The following is a 19,449-nucleotide window of genomic DNA, read 5'->3' as shown; positions in this document are numbered from 1 at the left end:
CTCCCTTTAGAGATCAGGGTTTTTTGTGAGGTCAACTGTGGCATAATTTAACTGTTCCATTACTGGAGACCTGAAAGCTGCTCCATAACTGGAGACCTCCATGCATTGCATTAATATCTGCAGCTTGAAAAATACACTGCTCCAAATATATTATTTTTTTTTCCGGAATCAATTTTATTCCTATTCCAAAATAAAAAATATTTCTTTCTCCTTTCAGGCTCCAGAAGTGCCTTCACACCAGGAGAAGGATGGGTGTTTTCCCTGCACAACAAACAACATTCCACAACTTTATCATGGTTGCACATTCAGAAGTTGCCAGAGAAAAGAATCACCTCTGAAAAGCAGGAAAAAAAGTACTGAAAATAATGTGTCATGTTCACTGGAGATGAGAAGTAATTCCTTAACAAGACTCCCAATTTAGAAGTGCTGGGTGAATAAAGAGGTATTTCCCAATTAATGTTCACAGATGTGTCTTCTGCAGCCCAAAACAAAGCAGACCTTCCAATTCTGCCAGGGCCACTCTGACAGAGCCTGCAGTTGTGTGAGTTAGAGTTCCCTTGGTCATAAATCATCCTAATTACTACGGAATTTTGATAACAAGTGATAGACCTGAAAGAAATGTATGGAGTGAAGACAAAGTTACAACGTGAATGCAGACAAAGCAAAAAGGTACTGTAAAGAAGTGGAAGACTCAATAGGATTTATTTCATTATTTCTGCAATGCTAATTGTAATAAATTAGTAAATAAGTGCTCATTCTGATGGTTCTTTTCAAGAGTTCCAGAAAACTAAGAATTAAGATGCAGTAAGCTTTTGGAATAAATATGAATGAGTAAGTGACAATAATTCAGCAATATCTTCAATGATCCAGATGCTAAAACCAACCCAAAGCAGCCCTTCTTTGCCACTCTTGTACAAGTTACAAATATTAAACAACAACAACAAAAAGCAAGAATATTTAGTCCTAAAAATCCCTAAAAGTGACTGGGTGACACTGCTTTCAAAGTGTGAAATTTTACTGTACAAGCAATTTTGTAGGCTATAAAAGAATTCAATATTCTAGATCCACATCAGAGGGAAGCTCAGTCTGCCTCATCCCAGATGCGAACACGGCGCTATCAGCAAGTAAAAACTGTTATCAAGGACGTGTATTTTTGTTTTTCTTCAGCTTTGTTATACCTAGGGTGTTTTTTTTTTTTTGTCCCCTTGACATCTTTTTACTGAGATTTATCCTCATTTAGACAACAGATTCCTTGTTCATTTTCAAGTCACCTGCACGCACTGGCAATCACACCTATCAGGAAGGTTTTTTTTTTTTGTTCCTGTCTGCTTTTGTTTTGCTGCGAGTCCTCCCAAAAAGGATTCCAAGACGTATTTCCCAGAACAGGCAGGAAGCGGGACACGCTATCCCAACCCTGAGGATATCCTCTGTTCCACACTGGGACATAAATCTCAAAGCCCAGAGGATTTCTGCATCAATGAGGAGCATCTGGACAAGCTCAGAGTCACAAGCAATATTACCCAGCCTGCAGAGAACTTCTGACCTACAGGAGTTGAGAGGTGATCCCGATCATGACCGACAGGAAAATGGAGCGGAGGAAAACGGGGATCTGCTTTAACACAACCACAGCAGCAAAGACAGAAAAACCTCCCAAAATATTTACGAAGTCAATTAAAACCCCCACAAATAACTGCATCCACCTTGGTTTGTCATCCCTGCTACCAGGAGCAGAAGAAATTAAAGAAAACCAGGTTTTTTCAAAGAATTCAGGCAGAGATGGAGAGAGCCAAGACAGTCAATGGTGCAACAATCAGGTCAGTGCGGACTTTGGAAATCCAGAGGTACAAACAGAAGACACTTTCTACATTATTCAGGTGTCCATTTAAAATTAGAACAAACTCTTCTCAGAGGTGAAGAACATTCAGGAGCGTGAAGAATGACTACTCCCAAATTATTGAGGTATTACAGCTCAAACTGCCTTAATAGGAGCTGATTTATATTTATGGCCAAGTTTCACACAGTGTTTAAACTTTCCACAACTCCTCCCCCAAGTCAGATCATTGAACTTGAAGAGTTTAAAAAATAAGGTAGGAAATATTTTCCATCCTCCTTTGTCCACATATCCAGCCATCTACACACCAGGATATTTAGTGTAGTCATCCAGTGCAAAGTTTTTGGTCAGCACAGTTGTATTTTATATATTAATAAAACTAAAGAACCACAGAATTGTTAAGGCTGGAAAAGACCATGAACCAGATGTTCAGCTTTAAACCATGTCCCCAAGTGCCACATCCACATGGTTTCTGAACACTTTCAGGGATGGTGATTCCATAGTTTCCTACAGCATCTGTACCACAAGAGCTCTGTGTCTGGTGACCATCAAAACCTTGGTGTCCTTCCACGATGCTTCACACACCAATAAATGCAGAGGTCTCCTGGCCATGGGTATTCCCTAGGGAGCACCAGGAATGTTTTTGATGTTCCCACCCAGGAGCCACCACACTTCCAGGGAGACTTGTTCTCCTGGGATAGAACCCTGACCCCACTTCTAGGAACAATCCAGACATTTTCTATTGGAGCAGGAATGTCTATAACAAGAGCATCTGCCTTAAAGAAAACTTTCAAGGCCTTTCAGTGATTTCAATGCCTAAAATAAAAGACTTGGGAATATCAGTTTATCATCCAGATAAACAATCTCGATGGACAACCTGTAGGTTCTAAATTTTAATAAAATAGGCAGCCTATCAGCTTGGTCTTGAAAAGTATCAAGACATTTACTCGTGTGGGTCCACAAATGTGGAAAAAAATCCTCATGTTTTTGAACATTTTTCTTCAAATTCTAGGCAGTCTTTCCACCTGGAGCAGAAAGCAGTCAGCATTTTCCCAGCTAAAACTCAGCAAGCCCTGGACATCATTCCTGGCCACAGGAACCACCCTGGCAGCGTCTGCCCAGCATCTCCATGATCAAATCTGTGTGTGTGTGTGCATTTGAAACCAGCAGCTGCACAGGAGCACCTATGAAACAATAAACTCCTGCATCCCGGCGGGCTGTGACACTGATGGAGCATCGCCAGCAGCAGGATACTCAGAGAGGCTGTTCATCATCATCACCTGAGCACAAGCAAAACCCAACTGTGGGATGACAAAGCCAGGGGGACGGGCATCAATAAAGCACAGGAAAAACAAATGACAGGAAAACAACTGGCTGGGAACCTAAAGGACAAAGTTTCTAACTTAATCTCATTATTTCTCACTCTGAGCTGGCAGAAGGAAAAGTCCTCTGCCACAGCCTGCAGACAATTCTGACTTCATGTCTAAATCTACATCATGATGATAATAACAGGAAAATAAAGCATGACTTAAAAATCTATTAGTACCAGTGACAATTTACATATATCAGCAGCCTACAGCAATAAGCCTCTCAAAGGTCAAAATTAACCAAACAAATTAAGAAATGCTCCAAACCTCATTTGAGCAGCTGACCACAACAGTTACTCAGAAACTGAGAAGCAATCAAAAAAGTTTTTATCAACAGCAAGTGCCCATTTTAATAAGAAACGAGGCAATAATGAGTATTTACCACCTGAAGAATTTATGCGCACTAAACAGCTTTAAATATTTCAAAAGCCAACAGGATTTTATTTCTTACCCAGAATCAGTGAGAACCAGCAAAGATGAGCTGGTGGGGGTCAATCTACAAGAGATGCATCCCTGGAAATATCCTCATTTAATGAATAAGCTTTTTAAGGATTTTTGGGAAGTTTCATTTAAGTAAGGCAAATACTGCAGGCTCCAATGAAACCATCCCAGCCCTGGACTGATGGAACAGCTCTTGTTTATTCCTGGTGAAGAGAAGACAACTCCCCATCCCAGGGCAAGGCACCTCACATCAATCTGATCAGACTCTGAACACTCTGATAGGAAATGAGAATGAGATGTGAGATGGAAACCAGCACTAAATGTTTAATATGATCAGCAATTCACAATTATTTCTTAAGTGTCTTTTCCCTGATAACTTTTTCCACTGCATGATCTCAGTGAGAAGATAATGGGAGATGCTGCTTTTGAATAAGTTATACATTTCCCCTGCTTTACTTGAACCTCACAATGCCACCATTATTAATATTTTTCCTCTACAAAACAGCAGTAGCCTTCCAAAGAAAAAGTCCTTGACCAAAATATCAGAGGATATTAAACTGAGAAGTGATCTACTGATGCAAATCATTAAATCTATTTGCATTTGCTTACTGAACCCTAGCACAGAAATTAAACTACATAGTGTGGGAAAAGAGCTGGTTTTGCATGGTTAAAAGGAGACATCTTGGAAGATCCGAGCTCTATGTCATTAATTTTCCTTCTTCCCCTCATTAACAAGTAAAATGTTTTCACTGCTTGAAAAGTTTTAATAAATAGGAAAAAGCAGGGCAGCTGACATAAGTTTTTAATGTAATATACAAGAGCTTTTAATATTTTTACATATATTAATGTAAAAGCTAAAAATAAATGTTAAAAGGTTACATTTGTGAAGAAAGAAAAATGGCATTTACAGTTACAGGGTAAGGTTTTAGAATTTAACTCTTTCTCTCCCAGCATGGGGTGCTGAGGAGCATTTGCCATTTCCCTGAAAATCCCTGGAATTGCAGGGATGAGCCATTGCAGAAGCACCCGGGGGTTACGAACACACATTCCCTCCCAGCTCTGAGCTCCAGGGTGATTTACTGGGCTTTGTCCTACCAAGTCTTAAATTCTTTTTATAGAAGGAATTACGGGAGGCATTTTAAGAACAGCCATAATTAGCACAAGCACTGGCAGGGTGAGACCTTTGGGTTTCACTGAAATGTTTGAGCCAAAGTGGCCAGGGAGCACCAGGAACTGCTGCTGCCAACTCCAGCTGGAGCTGGGAAAAGCCATCCAGCACCAAAAAGCCAACAGCATCCCAGGACACATCACAAGGAGTGTAACCAACAGCTCAGGGGAGGGGATTTTCCCCATCTCTCCTTGAGAGAGTCCTGGACAATCGTGTCCAGCTCTGGGCTCATCAACATCAGGACCTGGAGCTGCTGCAGCAAATCCAGAGGAGGCCACGGAGATGCTCCCAGGGCTGGAGCCCCTCTGGAGCCAGGCTGGGACACCTGGGGGTGCTCACCTGGAGAGGAGAAGCTCTAGGGAGAGCTCAGAGCCCCTGCCAGGGCTTAAAGGGGCTCCAGGAGAGCTGGAGAGGGACTGGGGACAAGGGATGGAGGGACAGGACACAGGGAATGGCTTCCCACTGCCAGAGGGCAGGGCTGGATGGGAGATTGGGCAGGGATTCCTGGCTATGAGGATGGGCAGGGGCTGGGATGGAATTCTCAGAGCAGCTGTGGCTGCCCCTGGATCCCTGGCAGTGCCCAAGGCCAGGTTGGACACTGGGGCTTGGAGCAGCCTGGGACAGTGGGAGGTGTCCCTGCCATGGCAGGGGTGGCACTGGGTGGGATTTAAGGTCCCTCCAACCCAAACCACCCCATGATTTCTGCTGGGCAGTGACCCCACGGTGCTGACCTGATGGTTTCAAACCTTGATTATGGACAATGCTGTGTGTGAACACCAAAAGCTCAGTTTCAGTGTGCACAACACAAAGCTTTGCTGCTCAGCTGGGCTGTGTTTGTAACCCCCATGTTTGGCCAAGACTCCTAAACTAAGACATGTTATAACAGCCCAGTGATCACACTTTACAGTGCTGATATTTTAAACCAGCAAAAAATAACAACAAACTGTATTAGATAATATAACTTGTGCAGACACTCAGTTGAAAATCTCACAAATATGACTCTTTCTTTCTAGTGTGGAAGACATAGAGCTGTAATAGTGCTGAAAAATGATTCCACCAAAGAGGAGTGGGAGAATTTGTCTATGCAGCATCATCTCCTCGAGAAATTTCACAGAAAATGAATCCCTTCCTGACGCCCTGCCCTGTGCTCTGCCACAGATACAGTGCCTGGTGTGTCTTTACTAACGCCAGGAGTAATTCAGGCCAGGAGTGGAACCTTCCCACTTCTCGTGCCAGAGGTAGATTAATGCAGTGGAGCATTTTTCCATTGCAAATCCTTGCTGTAAGGATGGGAAAATGGGCTGAATAATGACATGGATTATGTTTCTATTATGTACCAGAATTAGTGGGTGTTTTGAATATTGCAATTCTTCATCTTGGGTTTCCTCCCTGACTTCTGTGGTCCTCAAAAAAGGTTTAGATGCATAGATAATGCTGGGAATAATTTGAAGCCACAGAGGTGTTTTGGCATTAAACAGAAGGGTGTGAGCACAGACACGTGGATGTGGAAAAGGGGAATCCTTCCTGCAGCTCTCCTTGAGGGGGAGAATTGAACCTCAGAAGTGTTTTACTGACAGGTGTCTGTAAGAGCAACCTGGAGAGCCTGGACTACCAAATGCAGTGATGGGAGCAATGTGCAGAGTTTGAGGAGAACCAGCACTGCAGGGGTTTGTAGAATCATGGATGGTTTGGGTTGGAAGGGACCTTAAAGCTCATCCAGTGCCACCTCTGCCATGGCAGGGACACCTCCCACTGTCCCAGGCTGCTCCAAACCCCAATGTCCAACCTGGCCTTGGGCACTGCCAGGGATCCAGGGGCAGCCACAGCTGCTCTGGGAATTCTATCTCAGACCTTCAGCACAGGGAACAATTCCTGCCCAATATCCCATCCAGCCCTGCCTTCTGGCAGTGGGAAGCCATTCCCTGTGTCCTGGCCCTCCATCCCTTGTCCCAAGTCTCTCTCCATCTTTATGCTGTGGCTCCTTCAGGCCCTGTGAGGCCACAATGAGGTCACCCCAAACTTCTCCTCTGCAAGTGAACACCCCCAGCTCTCCCAGCAGAGCTGCTCCATCCTCTGATCATTTGGTGCCTCCTCTGGCCTGGCCCCAGCAGCTCCAGGTCCCTCCTGTGCTGGGGCAGCTCTGCAGGTGGGGTCTCACCTGGGCACAGGGGCAAAATTCCCCCTTTCCTGCTGCCCACACTGGGATCAGCTCAGGGCACAGGAGGTCTCCGGGCTGTGAGTGAACATGACCAGCTCATCTCCAGCTTCTCAACCACCAAAATATCTGCAGTTTTATTTTGTTTTTTTTTTTTTTGCACAGAGCCCTCAAAGGCTTCTCTGCCAAGATTTCAGGAGAAAACCACAACTGAGGACTTGGAAAACCCACTCCTATTTGACTCTTGCAATGCTGCCTTTGACAGATAATAGAAATGCAGCCGTGCTGTCAGGGAAAATAACACAGCCAAAGTCTAGTATTGATTACAGTGGAGTTGCTCAAGATTCACTTCAGCTTCAGTGAGAGAGGAACGTGGGTTCTGCTAATCATGCAGAATTAAATTCACCAGCCAGACCTGACAGTAAAACTTTGCCCACAAACCATTTCTAAAACCACATCTTTGAGCTGTACTACATGTCTGTCTAAACTCTAAAAACACAAAGAGAGTTATTTTGTTTAAGTTTTGGAAACACCATCTCAAATAAAAAGTTTTCCAAGCTTGATGCAGCATAAACAATCTGTAGCATCTCCACAAGAAACTATGAAAAACCCTAGCCTACTTTATTTTTAATAAAAGGAGGACTATGCTATATAATAACTCTTCCTGCCACATCCATTGAATCTGCTGAAATAAAGATTGATGCCTGGATATTTGTAGAGACTTCTGCCAGAGAAGGTAATATTTCTTTTTTTCTTTTCTTTTCTATTTTTTAAAATACACTTTCCTGTTACTTTGAAGTAATTTGAAGTAACAAGCATCATCTCCCTATTACCCAGGCATCTGCATGTTGTGTTTCCAAGACAAGTGGCAGAAAACTGAATGAGATTTGTGAGAGCTTTGTGGCACAAGCTAAAAGATATTTGGAAATGAAAGGTTTTGAAAGAGGAACATTTATGGAAGAGTGATCTCCTGGTGACTGCTCCACACAGGCACCACAAACAGGCTCTCACTTGGCTCATCAATATGAAAATCAATGTTGTCATTGTCAGGAGGGGTTCAAAGGCTAAAATCTCATGTGGTGTGGGTTTGAGATCACCCAGCATCACCCAGAAGAACCAGAGGCTCTCCAAGCCATAGCAGCACCTTGAAGCTTTTGGGAACAAGGCACTCCAGAAGCAAAGAACAGGCAGGAGTGGCTGCTGGATTTGCCCACAGTCACTGGTGTTTTAACACAGAATTGTGGAATTGTTAAGGTCGGAGAAGACCTCCAAGATCATCAAATCCAACCATCAACCAGCCCCACCAACCATGTCCTCAAGCTTAAACCCACCCAGGGATGGGGACTCCAACACCTCCCTGGGCAGCCTATTCCAAAGCTCTACAATTTTCCCATGAAAGTTTATTCCTGATTTCCAACCTGTATCTTCTTTGGTGACACCTGAGGCCATTCCCTCTCCTCCTGTCCCTGTTCCCTGGGAGCAGAGCCCGACCCCCCCGGCTGTCCCCTCCTGTCAGGGACTTGTGCAGAGCCACAAGGTCCCCCCTGAGCCTCCTTTTCTCCAGGCTGATCCCCTTCCCCAGCTCCCTCAGCTGCTCCTGGGGCTCCAGCCCCTTCCCCAGCTCCATTCCCTTTCCTGTTCTCACTCTCCATTTAGAGATCAACCCATACCCCTTAATTTCTTTATCCCAAGTATGTTTTCTGGCTGATTCAAGTTTCATCCTGTACCACCTTAAATACAAAATCTCTGTTGTTACACAATAATCAAGGAAGAACTGATTGAGGAGGAGTGAAGCCTCTTCCAAGCCACACTGTGAATAATCCTCTCCTCACATAAGTCAGATGCTCATGGTAAACCAGGAATCCACTCCAAGCAGCAGAGCTCCTACCTCCTTCTGTGGGTTTTTACTGTGCCCCTGAGCTCCACTAAGTTTCTTAGCCTTGGCGGATGCTCAGTGGAAAAATAGGAGGAGTGGCACTCTCCCAAATGCCTCCCACTTGTGGCATCAAAGTGAGATATCACTCACAGTAAATTTTACACTATGAGGAATGAAACAGTTAGCAAAGTTGACATTTAAACCATCACCACTGGCAATGATTAAATACCTCAGAGATGAACAGAGTGGTTCACACCTCTCCAAGTTATTGTTCTAGGCTCTTATCAGACTGGCTGCCTTTGCACACACCTGAGATTTCCCTCCCATCTCTAATAGCTGGAAACCTGCTTAAACTGAGATTCTGTAGAGTTTCTGATCATGTTACAGTGACAGAGAGAGATTGACTGAAACCCTGGAGAACCCTCTCCTCCTGGAGAACCTAAAAGGTTGAGGCAGATTAATATTATGGGAAGGGCCAAACTGGTTCCTTGTTCTTCCTCCTCTGGTCTCCTTCAGTAAGATGGAGGGAAATGAAACACTGAGGAGAACTGCAAATAACCTGCAGGGAACACAGAAGGCAGATGGGATCACACTGCTTCTGAAAGAGCCCCAAGGGAAGTCTGGGTGTATTCCTACAGCACCAGGAAAATGCAGGGTTTGACCTTTCCAACAGCACAGCAAGTCAGGCTGCCCAACTTTCCTTCCCAAACATGCAGGAAACACCCAAAACCTTCTCTGCAGCCTCCTAAATTCAGGTTCACACTAACAAACACACAATTCCTCAGGTCAGGAGTAGAAGCAGAGCTGCAGGTGCTGTCTCCTGCAGGAGATGGGAGCTCAGGCTCCCCTGGCAAGCTTGAGAGCTGGTCCCAAACCCCAGAGAGCCAGGAGGGGCTGTCCCCAAATCATTCCCACCTTGGGATGTCCCATCCAAGGATGGCAGTGACAGATCACAGCTGCTCAGCTGAGCTTTTCATGGTAGTATCCTCAGACCCCAAGGTGAATGAATAATATTCCACACCAGAGTTACAGGCATCACCTGGGATCTGTGCCCACCTTTCAGATGGCAAACTGAACTTTCATGTCACACACTCATCAGGAGGATGATGGTGGTCATCCTCCCATGTGCCCAGTAGGATTTTCCAACCACACACTGAAAGCTGCTTAGTTTTCCTCAAAACAGGTTTTACTACAGCCCTTTTCCTAAAATCCTCCAGTTCCCCCAGTATTTCCCTGCCCCATGCTGACCAGGCAGAGAGCTGGGAAAACCAGGGTGGTTTTCCTGAGGGAAGAGGAAATTCCTGAGAGAATCTGGATTTTTGCAACACAGGGAGAAACTGCTCCCTGCTGCCATCCCAATGCCAAGTCAAGAGCCTACATTTCCAAAGGATTTGTGCTGTGAATATTCAGCAGCGGGAAAGCCATGGTTTGTGTTACTGCATGGGGTAATTTCCCCCTGCACCTCTGGAATGAGACAAGGCTTCTCAAAACAGAGTCATCCCAAGGGTGGGAACATCACAGCTGAGAGCAAGAAAAAAACTAATTCTGAAACTCTAAAGCTGCTAAAACACTTTGAAGGAAAATAATCATAAAAGAAAGGGAGTTTTTCTTTTGGACATGAGCAAGAAGTGTTAAACATTTGCAATATTTCAGGTAAGGATGTTGGAGGAATATCAATCAAAACTAACCATTAGATTGGCATGTACTGAAGGAAGAACTAAACCAGCTGATACAGCATAAAATATATTTATTATATACTATTATTATATATTGTATATAGTAATATATATAATGTAACTCACATATATATATATATAAATACATATATACAGCTTATACACACTTAGGGTTTTTAAAAAAAATATTTTTCTCTTTTTTTAAATATATATATATATTTCAGGGAACCTGAAATTCTTAGATAAATTTGTCCAGATTAAGATGTCAAACCTTCAGGGACCTGTTTGGATCAGGGCATCCTTATCATAGAATCCTTATCACAGAATCCCAGACTGGTTTGGGCCCCTCAAAGCCCACCCAGTGCCACCCCTGCCATGGGGCAGGGACACCTTCCACTGTTCCAGGCTGCTTCAAGCCCCATCCTGTTCAGGAATGGGATCCACATCATGAACTTCAAAAGCCTGGATAAAGATGCCTCCTCTCCAAAAGAAACCATCCCCCTGTGACGTGTCTGGACTTTTAAACCCTGGCAGCTTCCCGAGGAGCAGAATAACCTCAGGTTATTACAATTAGTTTCATCTCATTAATAGATCAATTTCTTTCAAGCATACTGAAACTGGGTTTTACTTTGTTGCTTCTCCTTTTAGGCTCCATTATAGTCTGTGTTCTTAAGTTTTAAGGAGAGCCATCAGTGAGGAGGTTGTAATCTCAGGTGATTAATTGCACAGCATTTTACAAGCTGTAAAACAGAGCGAGATCTCCACAAAGCGATTATGCCATTAACCAGGGGCTCTTATCAGATTTTTCTACAACCACCAGGTTTGTCTGACAGATTGCAAGTCTTAAGTATTTATATATTTCAAAGGTTTACTTATTTTTGTTGTTAAAAAACCCTAAAATCTCTATTGATTGTTACATGCAATTCCACATGAAAAGTCCCAAGCACCGTGGAGCAGAATACCAATATTTATTACCAGACTTGTGCTCATTATGGTTCTCTCTGACAGGGGTCCATTAAAATCAATTTTTATGTTTCTTATGTTTTTTTTTTTTTCCACCCAATGTTCTTGCCATGGCGTTTATTAGCCAGTTAGGAGAAACACCAGGCACTGCTTTGTTTTTATTTTATTCTGTCGAAAATAATGAGGCCAGATTTAACAACTATTCACTAGCGATGAGTAGAAGAGATTAAATGTTATACTTCAACACAAACATTTACAGATGGCTTTAAAATTTTTAGAACTTTATCAGTGCTAAAGACAAAAGGAAGTCCCACCTTTCTTCTGCAGATTTAAATTCTTAAAGTAATCATAAAAATAATCTTCTTGCCTTTAACTTCAGAGTTATTTCTGAGTGATAGACCCTCTAATGTAACAGTTTTTGCACATAAATCATGCAGCCTGTGAGGTTAAGAGCTACCAAGATGCCACTAATGCCTCAAGATGAAGTGAAGTCAGCTCACCACTGAGAAAAGTGAAGCTCTAGATAGAACAGGTGAAAATTAAAACTTAGGAGAAGGATGTAAACTGTCCAACTTCTGCTGAAGAACAAGATCATGAGAACCTTCAACCAGCAACCATGGCCACACTACAGGTGAGCAAACCAGATGTCTTGGTAAAACAAAACCAGATTTTTTACCAGATGTTCTGGTAAAAGAGCAGCACCCATCCCTACAAATGGCTCTGAGAGCCCCCAAATCATTTTCTTACTCTTATTCCACTCACTCACTGACATTTGCCCTTCACAAACGGTGAAGGTACTCATCCCCTGGGTTGTTCTCCAGGCAGATTTTGCTCTGCAGCAAAGCCAAGTTCCAACTTTATCCTAAACACCCATTTATTTCAATTCCTCATGAAATCCAGCACTTAAATGAGATCTGAAGAAAGTGAAGCACTTAATTTACATATCACTGGAGTTGGCAAAACTGTGAAATCCAGAGGCTTCAGTTTTCATATGGGAGGCAAAGTCATATTTCAACCAGAACACACAATATTATGCTCCATATTCCTGATTAATTTTACACTCATTTCAGTTACAAGGAGAATAAAATAGGAAAACAGGCATCCTACAAATCTATGGCGAATTTCAAAAGCAAACACAGGATGAGGAAAAGACAATGCTGAGAAAAGAATCCAAAACTGTTTGAATCTTTTCAGTGGAAACATCAATGCAGTAGACTGTGGAAAAGTGGAATTTAATTACCAAACCCAGTTGAAAGACCAGACTTAGAGAAGTCTGAGAAAGTCTAAGAAGTCTTAATTTTGGCAAAGAAATTTGGCATAGAAATTCGGCATCTAATTCTGAATGAATTCAAGGTTCCTTCTAAAAATGTCCCTGAACACTTCCTCACAAATAAGGAAAAAAAATCCAAGATCTGGGCAGGACAGATGGACTCCAGCAAACTGAACACAGCTTACAACAAACTGCACTGATGCCTCCTCAGCTGGGCCTGGATTTGAGACATCATCTCCACTGCCATGTGGGATCTGTTCCAAACTCCAGAAGACACTGCAGCTCTGGAAAAACAACTAAAGCTCTCCCAAGTACTACACAGTAATTAAAACAATCAGCCAATCCTATGTTTTTACCTGCTGGAGCATAGATCTATATATAAAAATTAAAAATAGATGTAGGTCTGCAAGATTTGTGAGGTGTGCAATGATATTTTGCCCTCAGTGACATTTGTATGTGCAGCAAAAATTAGGGGAGGCAGGAGATTCTTTCAAACCTTACATTAAAACCACTTACAGTTTAAAATGTTTGATGATATTTTTGAGGCAGCAGAGGAACTGATGTATTTTGGAGTCCTTAAGGGCACAGGAGCCTCCTCCCAGTACAATCAGCAAAAACAAATGTGCTCTCAGATCCTCTGGGCAATCTCTCTCCTGCAGCATGAACACAGGCACAGGATCAATAGGACATGAACTCACCCACTTGGCAGCACGCTCATTTTGGGAAGTTTTATTTCATGTACACCCGTTTCACACCCCGATATCTGGATCTTCCCCACGGGGCTCAGCAGAACCACGTGCTTCTCCTTGCATGGAGATCCTCCCTGCTTGGAATTCACCTGTTCAAGGAAATAAAACCTTTTTTAACTGCAGGAATTTTCACCAAGGGCCAGATTTGAGTAGTTTTCAAAAGCAAATTGAGAAAAGGCAAGAAAACAGGGAATTTCAAGTTTTCTCAATGACAGCATTCACTTTCAAAATTCCAACTTAAAATGATCCATCCTCAGAAGTCAGCACTTAAATCAAAGTCTCAAAAAAACCCCATTAACTAGCAGCATAGTGATCTTCATAAAAATGTGAAACAGCAGCAGTTTCATGGCTGGTTTATCAGCTAAAATCCAATGTGTTGTGACACTTATTTAAAACAGGATTGTTGTGACAACAAAGTAGATTCAGTGGTTTAGAGCAGCAGTGTTATGCAAATAACAGCTTGAACACAAATAGAATATGTCTGCTGGAAAAGAAAACATATGAAAGAATCAATCATTCCTTAGGAAAAGAAGCATATTTTTATTCCCATTGTTACCAGTCTGGTTTTACGATTACTGATAGGATGCAGTTGGAAACAGCTGCCAAGTATTTCTCAATATTGGACAAGACCAACAATAACAGACTTGTCAAATTCATCTTGGCTAAAAAAACCCAGCCCAGCCTGGATGTGTGAGTGGTATTTACACTTTGGTTTGTACCATCCCTGCAGGAGGACAGGACAGAACACCACCAGTGTGTCCACTGCAGTCACCCAGACACCAAACCTTGGGTCCAGACCACAGCCAGGGCAAAAATCCTGTGCTCCAAAGAGCTCGACTCATGTGAAACTGGGGAAAAAAGTGAACAACCGAGAAACTGTGAGGCAGCACAAGGTAACTCCATCAGCAAGCACAGAACAAAAGGCTCCTACCACTGTTTGGAATGAAAGGGACTTTAAAAACTACTTATTTCCACACCTCCCACTGTCCCAGGCTGCTCCAAGCCCCAATGTCCAACCTGGCCTTGGACCCTGCCAGGGATCCAGAGGCAGCCACAGCTGCTCTGGGCACCCTGTGCCAGGGCCTGCCCACCCTCCCAGGGAACAATTCCTCCCCAAAATCCCATCTAAATCTACCCACACTCAGCTTAAAGCCACTCCCTGTGTCCTGTCCCTCCAAGTGCAGGACTCTGCACTTCACCTATTGAACTTTGTGTGGTTTCCTGCTACACTGAGAGATCAACAAATTTCTTGGATTTTATTTACTTCTCTGTGTTGGATGGGGCTTGGTGCAACATGGTGCAGTGAAGGTGTCCCTGCCCATGGCAGAGGATAGGATGAAATGAGATTTAGGATCCCTTCCAACCCAAATGATTCTGGGGTTCCATGAATGACAGAGCAGGGGTGCAGCAGGAGCCAGGAAGGTCCATGCAGGGTGACTTAGAGCTGCCCACTGCTCACAGCTGTACAGTAATTAGTTGTTTTCCAAATAAGAGAATGTTTTCAAATCCCATTATTAAGTGCTCTGGAATGAAGTCACATCTGTGAGTAATATAATCAGTGTGAGAGAGCAGAAAAACCATCAAGCTGACCGTTTTGCATAACTAGAGCAAAAGCAAACCTAAACCCCCGAATTTTGGGAAGCTCTTACACAATTCCTCCATTACAGACACACAACAATCAGAGCAACCTCACTCAGCCTGGAGAAGTCCAGGAACTGCAGGTTCCCTGTGGTTTATTTACTTTGACTGCAACCCCAATTGATAAATTATCAAATGTTTGGTGGCATCACAAAGAATCTCCTTTCCAACCAATTTTTCCCATGTTCCTTCTCCCTCCTTGAGGACACGGGAGAACTTCCTTGGAGCAGCAGGCCACTGCAGAAGTCAGCAAACAAGCAGTAAAAGTTTACATATGTGCCAAACCAGCACACATTCTTCATGTTTATTGGTGTGACAGCCCTGAACCAGACGCACTGAACCTCACACCATGTGCTCCACCACTATAACAACTCTGGGATCAGCTTTTCCATCAGAACAAAACCCGGGATGCAGGGAGCAGCAGGGAACTATCAATAACCCTCTGAGCTCTCCCCAAGTTGAACTAAGCTTTATAGATGAAATCTTGAGTGACTGCAGCTCCTATTTGCAGCCTTGTTTATCATATTCATTGGGCAGCAATATTTAGGAGGTTTATTTTGGTAAAAGAATGAAGCTGCAGGACATCAATCCACATCCATGTGCAGCTGGGTTGGGATGCTCCAGGATGAAGGTCACTGACAGATGTACAATGCAGACTGTCCAGATGCTAATTTTGTTACTTAGGCTGGACAGGAGGAGAAATTTCCTCACAGAAAGGATTGTCAAGCACTGGAACAGGCTGACAATGGAAGTGGTGGAGTCACCATCCCTAGAAGTGTTCCAAAAACACGTGGATGTGGCACTTCAGGACATGGTTTAGTGGTGAACATGGTGCTGGTGCTGGCTGGACACCTCCCCATCCCTGGCAGTGCCCAAGGCCAGGTTGGACACTGGGGCTTGGAGCAGCCTGGGACAGTGGGAGGTGTCCCTGCCATGGCAGGGGTGGCACTGGGTGGGATTTAAGGTCCTTTCCCAACAAAACCAGTCGTGATTTATGAAAAAATGGAAGAATTCTGATCAGCTCCGGCATCATCTCCACCTTCATTCTCCCATTCCACTGCAATACCTACAGATCTGTGTCAAAATACTTTGTAATTTTGCTATTAGGTAGAAAAAAAGATGATTTTTAGAGAGGAAACATCTCCTGCCATCCTCTGGAGGTTTCCCAAAAAAATAAAACCACAGGTGCAACATTTGTAACTTTACTTTTACCAGACTGCTAAATACAGCAAACTAGAAGATTGTAATTTTATTTTAAATGGCATTAAACAGCTTTCACACTACAGTAAATAATTCAAATAATTCTATGTTCTGTTGCTCCTAACACCCCAAAAAATTCCATTGGACATTGGCCTAACATCCTAGAATCCAATCCATATCTGTAATGATGAACAGAGAAATAGAAAAGGCTTTTTAAAATTTATTTTTATATTTATTTATCTATTATTTATTTATTTTATATTTATTAAGTATTTATATTTTTTCTCAAGATTTCTCTGAGAAATCTTAAGAATCAAAAAGACTAAAAAAAAAATTTAAAAAAAATCTGTAGCAAAGCATTTCCATGCTCCATGTTCTCCCAGAAAACAATCTGTGTTTTCCAGAAAAGTCCAGAGAGCAAACCCTGTTTTCCCTTTCAGTATTAAGGAGAACTGAATCCTTCCCATCAGAGCCCTATCTCTGATGGATCTCCCCTCCACAGGTTTTTCCATTTCCTTCACTCTGCTTTTACAATATAAACCCACCACACCAATATCAAAATATTAACAATAATCCCCTCTGCATCTGATTTAACAAGGGATTTCCATTAGGCTACAGCATGGAGAGTCCTCACCAATTTTTTTCTTTTTCCCCTCAAATATTTCTGAGAATCAAGGCAAAAATAACATATTCAGCTGGCAAATGGAATGAGGCCTCACACATCCCGCAATTGGATTTTTTTAAACCAAGAGAGGCCTGCATTAATCAGGGAGATGTCTCTGTTCCTCCAAAAAAGTGGTCTCTTGATCCTTTTCAGATTAATAGTGTTAATTGAGGCATGTGTGATGGAAATATAACAGCAGGAACTTCCATTGCAATTCTTTCCCCTACTTCCCTTGTCTTTTCTCAGACCCCAAAATGATCCAATTTCCACCATTTCTAGCCAAGCCACTGCTGCATGTTTGGAAATGCTCTGTTTCATTCTTCCACACCACAAAAGTCACCCCTGTGAAACTGAAGAACCCAGCCCGGTGCCACAGGAGGTTTTCCATGTTAACTCCCATGCTGGGCTAGGAGGGAACCACACACTGCCTTCAAACACTAAAAATTACTGCACCAAACTGCACCAATCATAGGAATTCAAACCCATAAAATCTGAATTTCTGAATGTATTAATCCAATAGAATCACTACCTGCAGGTGAAGCACCTGGAGGTGTTGATACCTACTCCACCAGAGGTGTGATCAAGCACCATCTTCCCATTCTCCATAAATTTATCCAAAAAACTTCATCACTTCCCATTCTCCATAAATTTATCCAAAAAACTTCATCACTTCCCATTCTCCATAAATTTATCCTAAAAACTCCATCAGACTCCTGAGATTTGCATCAAGAAATGAGCTAAAATTCACAAACACCTGCCCTGTTTTGACGGTGCCATAGAGTATCACCAAAAAAGCAATTCCAGACATTTGTTGAGTGTGAGGATGATCAATAAATGCCAGGGAAGCTGCTTCTCCATCCTAATTACAGGAAAAAACCACCAGCCCTGAACTCTTAAGAGAGTCCTTCTTTTGAGTATCTCGAACCTGCTTGCTATTGATTCAAGTTTTGAATTAAAATTCAATCAAAGCTTCAAATATTGGATTTAAATTTAAGGGGAATACATCAGAGTTTGGCAATTTGCTCCTTCATTTCAGTCACCCTTCCTGATGCAGTAACTTTGCATCCTTCTCCTAACAAAATCCTTATCAAATCCCATCAGCCAAAGCAAAAATCCATCATAAACCAATGTTTGCAAAATGATTTAGTGTCAAAAAAGCTTCTGCCACTGATGAGGCTGCCCATGCCAGTGGGCCACCCATCCAAGGATTTCACTGAATTACAGCACTCTCAACATCTCCTTAATAGTTTAAAACTTCCTGGATTTGTTTTACGGGGTTCTGCCTGTTTATTTCAAAGGAAACAATCCATTGTATGTTAAGAATATGGGAAAGGATATTAATAGTAAAGGTAATGTATTTCTACAGATATAGTGCAGGGTGGAGGGTGATTTTCCAACCTTATGGGGTTTGTCTTAGAGGAAAAAGCCATTTTTTAGTGTTTCAAAGCAAAGAAAGATTTAAGGGCTGTGAATAGAAGACAGGATCCATGCAATCAGAACAATCTAAAAATCTACTCCCATTAATATCTTGATTAATCATCTATATTTTCACCTTACAAAAGCTACTGTTCCAAGAGAACAAAGAGTTTATGCACTACAAATAATTTTACTGCAGGGAAGAAAGGAGGAAAGAGTTTGTTGGATGTTTTACACTAATAGTAGTTTAGTACATTGGAATATTAATATCATTTTGCTATACTGGAATAAAAGTTAGAGAGAATGAGAAACCTTTAATTCTCAGTCTTTTTGCCTATTATGAAATGTCTGACTTCTTTCCAAGCTAAAAATACAAACTTTTCTAAAAGCTGCTGCCTCCTCTTGAAAAAAAAAAAAAAAAAAAAAAAAAAAAAAAAAAAAAAAGTCCTAAGATTTCCAACTAAATAGAATGGTGTGAACTCCAAAGAAATATGGAGCTGTGGCTGCCCCTGGATCCCTGGCAGTGCCCAAGGCCAGGTTGGACATTGGGGCTTGGAGCAGCCTGGGGCAGTGGAAGGTGTCCCTCCCATGGCATGGGTGGAACTGGATTCGTTTTAAGGTCCTTTCCAACCCAAACCATTCTGGGATTCTGTGATAAGGGTGCCCTGATCCAAACACACCCCTGAGGGTTTGACATCCTAATCTGGAGAGCTGAAGATGTAAGCAAGTTGTCCTGAAAGCCAGGAAGCTCCTTGTCCAAAAAACCAAGGGATGGCTGCTGCCCTCTGCAACCCACAGGGAACTCTGACCAACATCCCTCATTGCTTAATGGAAAAATCATTTCTGAACCAGGTAATGCACAATCCCAGTATCACTACACTCCCACTTCACTCACAGCATCCTCCAAAAATATGGAAAAGTCCAAAGAAAGCCAAATGGTTTTAAATTAAGGCAAAAGCTAGTTTTTGAGGAAAAGAAGGTATTGCAGTCATGGCTTAAAACCAAGACTAAAGTCTTGAAACAGAACAATCCTCT

At 42.6% G+C, this 19,449-nt stretch overlaps 1 protein-coding gene across 3 annotated transcripts in view; it reads right to left on the bottom strand.

The window, feature by feature from the left end:
• MGMT (O-6-methylguanine-DNA methyltransferase) overlaps positions 1-19,449 on the bottom strand; it is a 139,749-nt gene that overhangs the window by 105,794 nt on the left and 14,506 nt on the right. For all 3 annotated transcript variants that reach the window (XM_083865903.1, XM_083865902.1, XM_083865904.1), the window contains exon 3: positions 13,446-13,585. In XM_083865903.1, coding sequence (XP_083722029.1) covers positions 13,446-13,585 — 140 coding nt within the window. The remainder of the gene's footprint in view (positions 1-13,445; positions 13,586-19,449) is intronic.

Source organism: Zosterops lateralis (assembly GCF_965231275.1).
Source record: "Zosterops lateralis genome assembly, chromosome: 8".
Taxonomy (NCBI): Eukaryota; Metazoa; Chordata; class Aves; order Passeriformes; family Zosteropidae; genus Zosterops; species Zosterops lateralis.
Note: the sequence above shows the minus strand (reverse complement) of the source record. Positions and strands in the feature narration are given on the sequence as shown.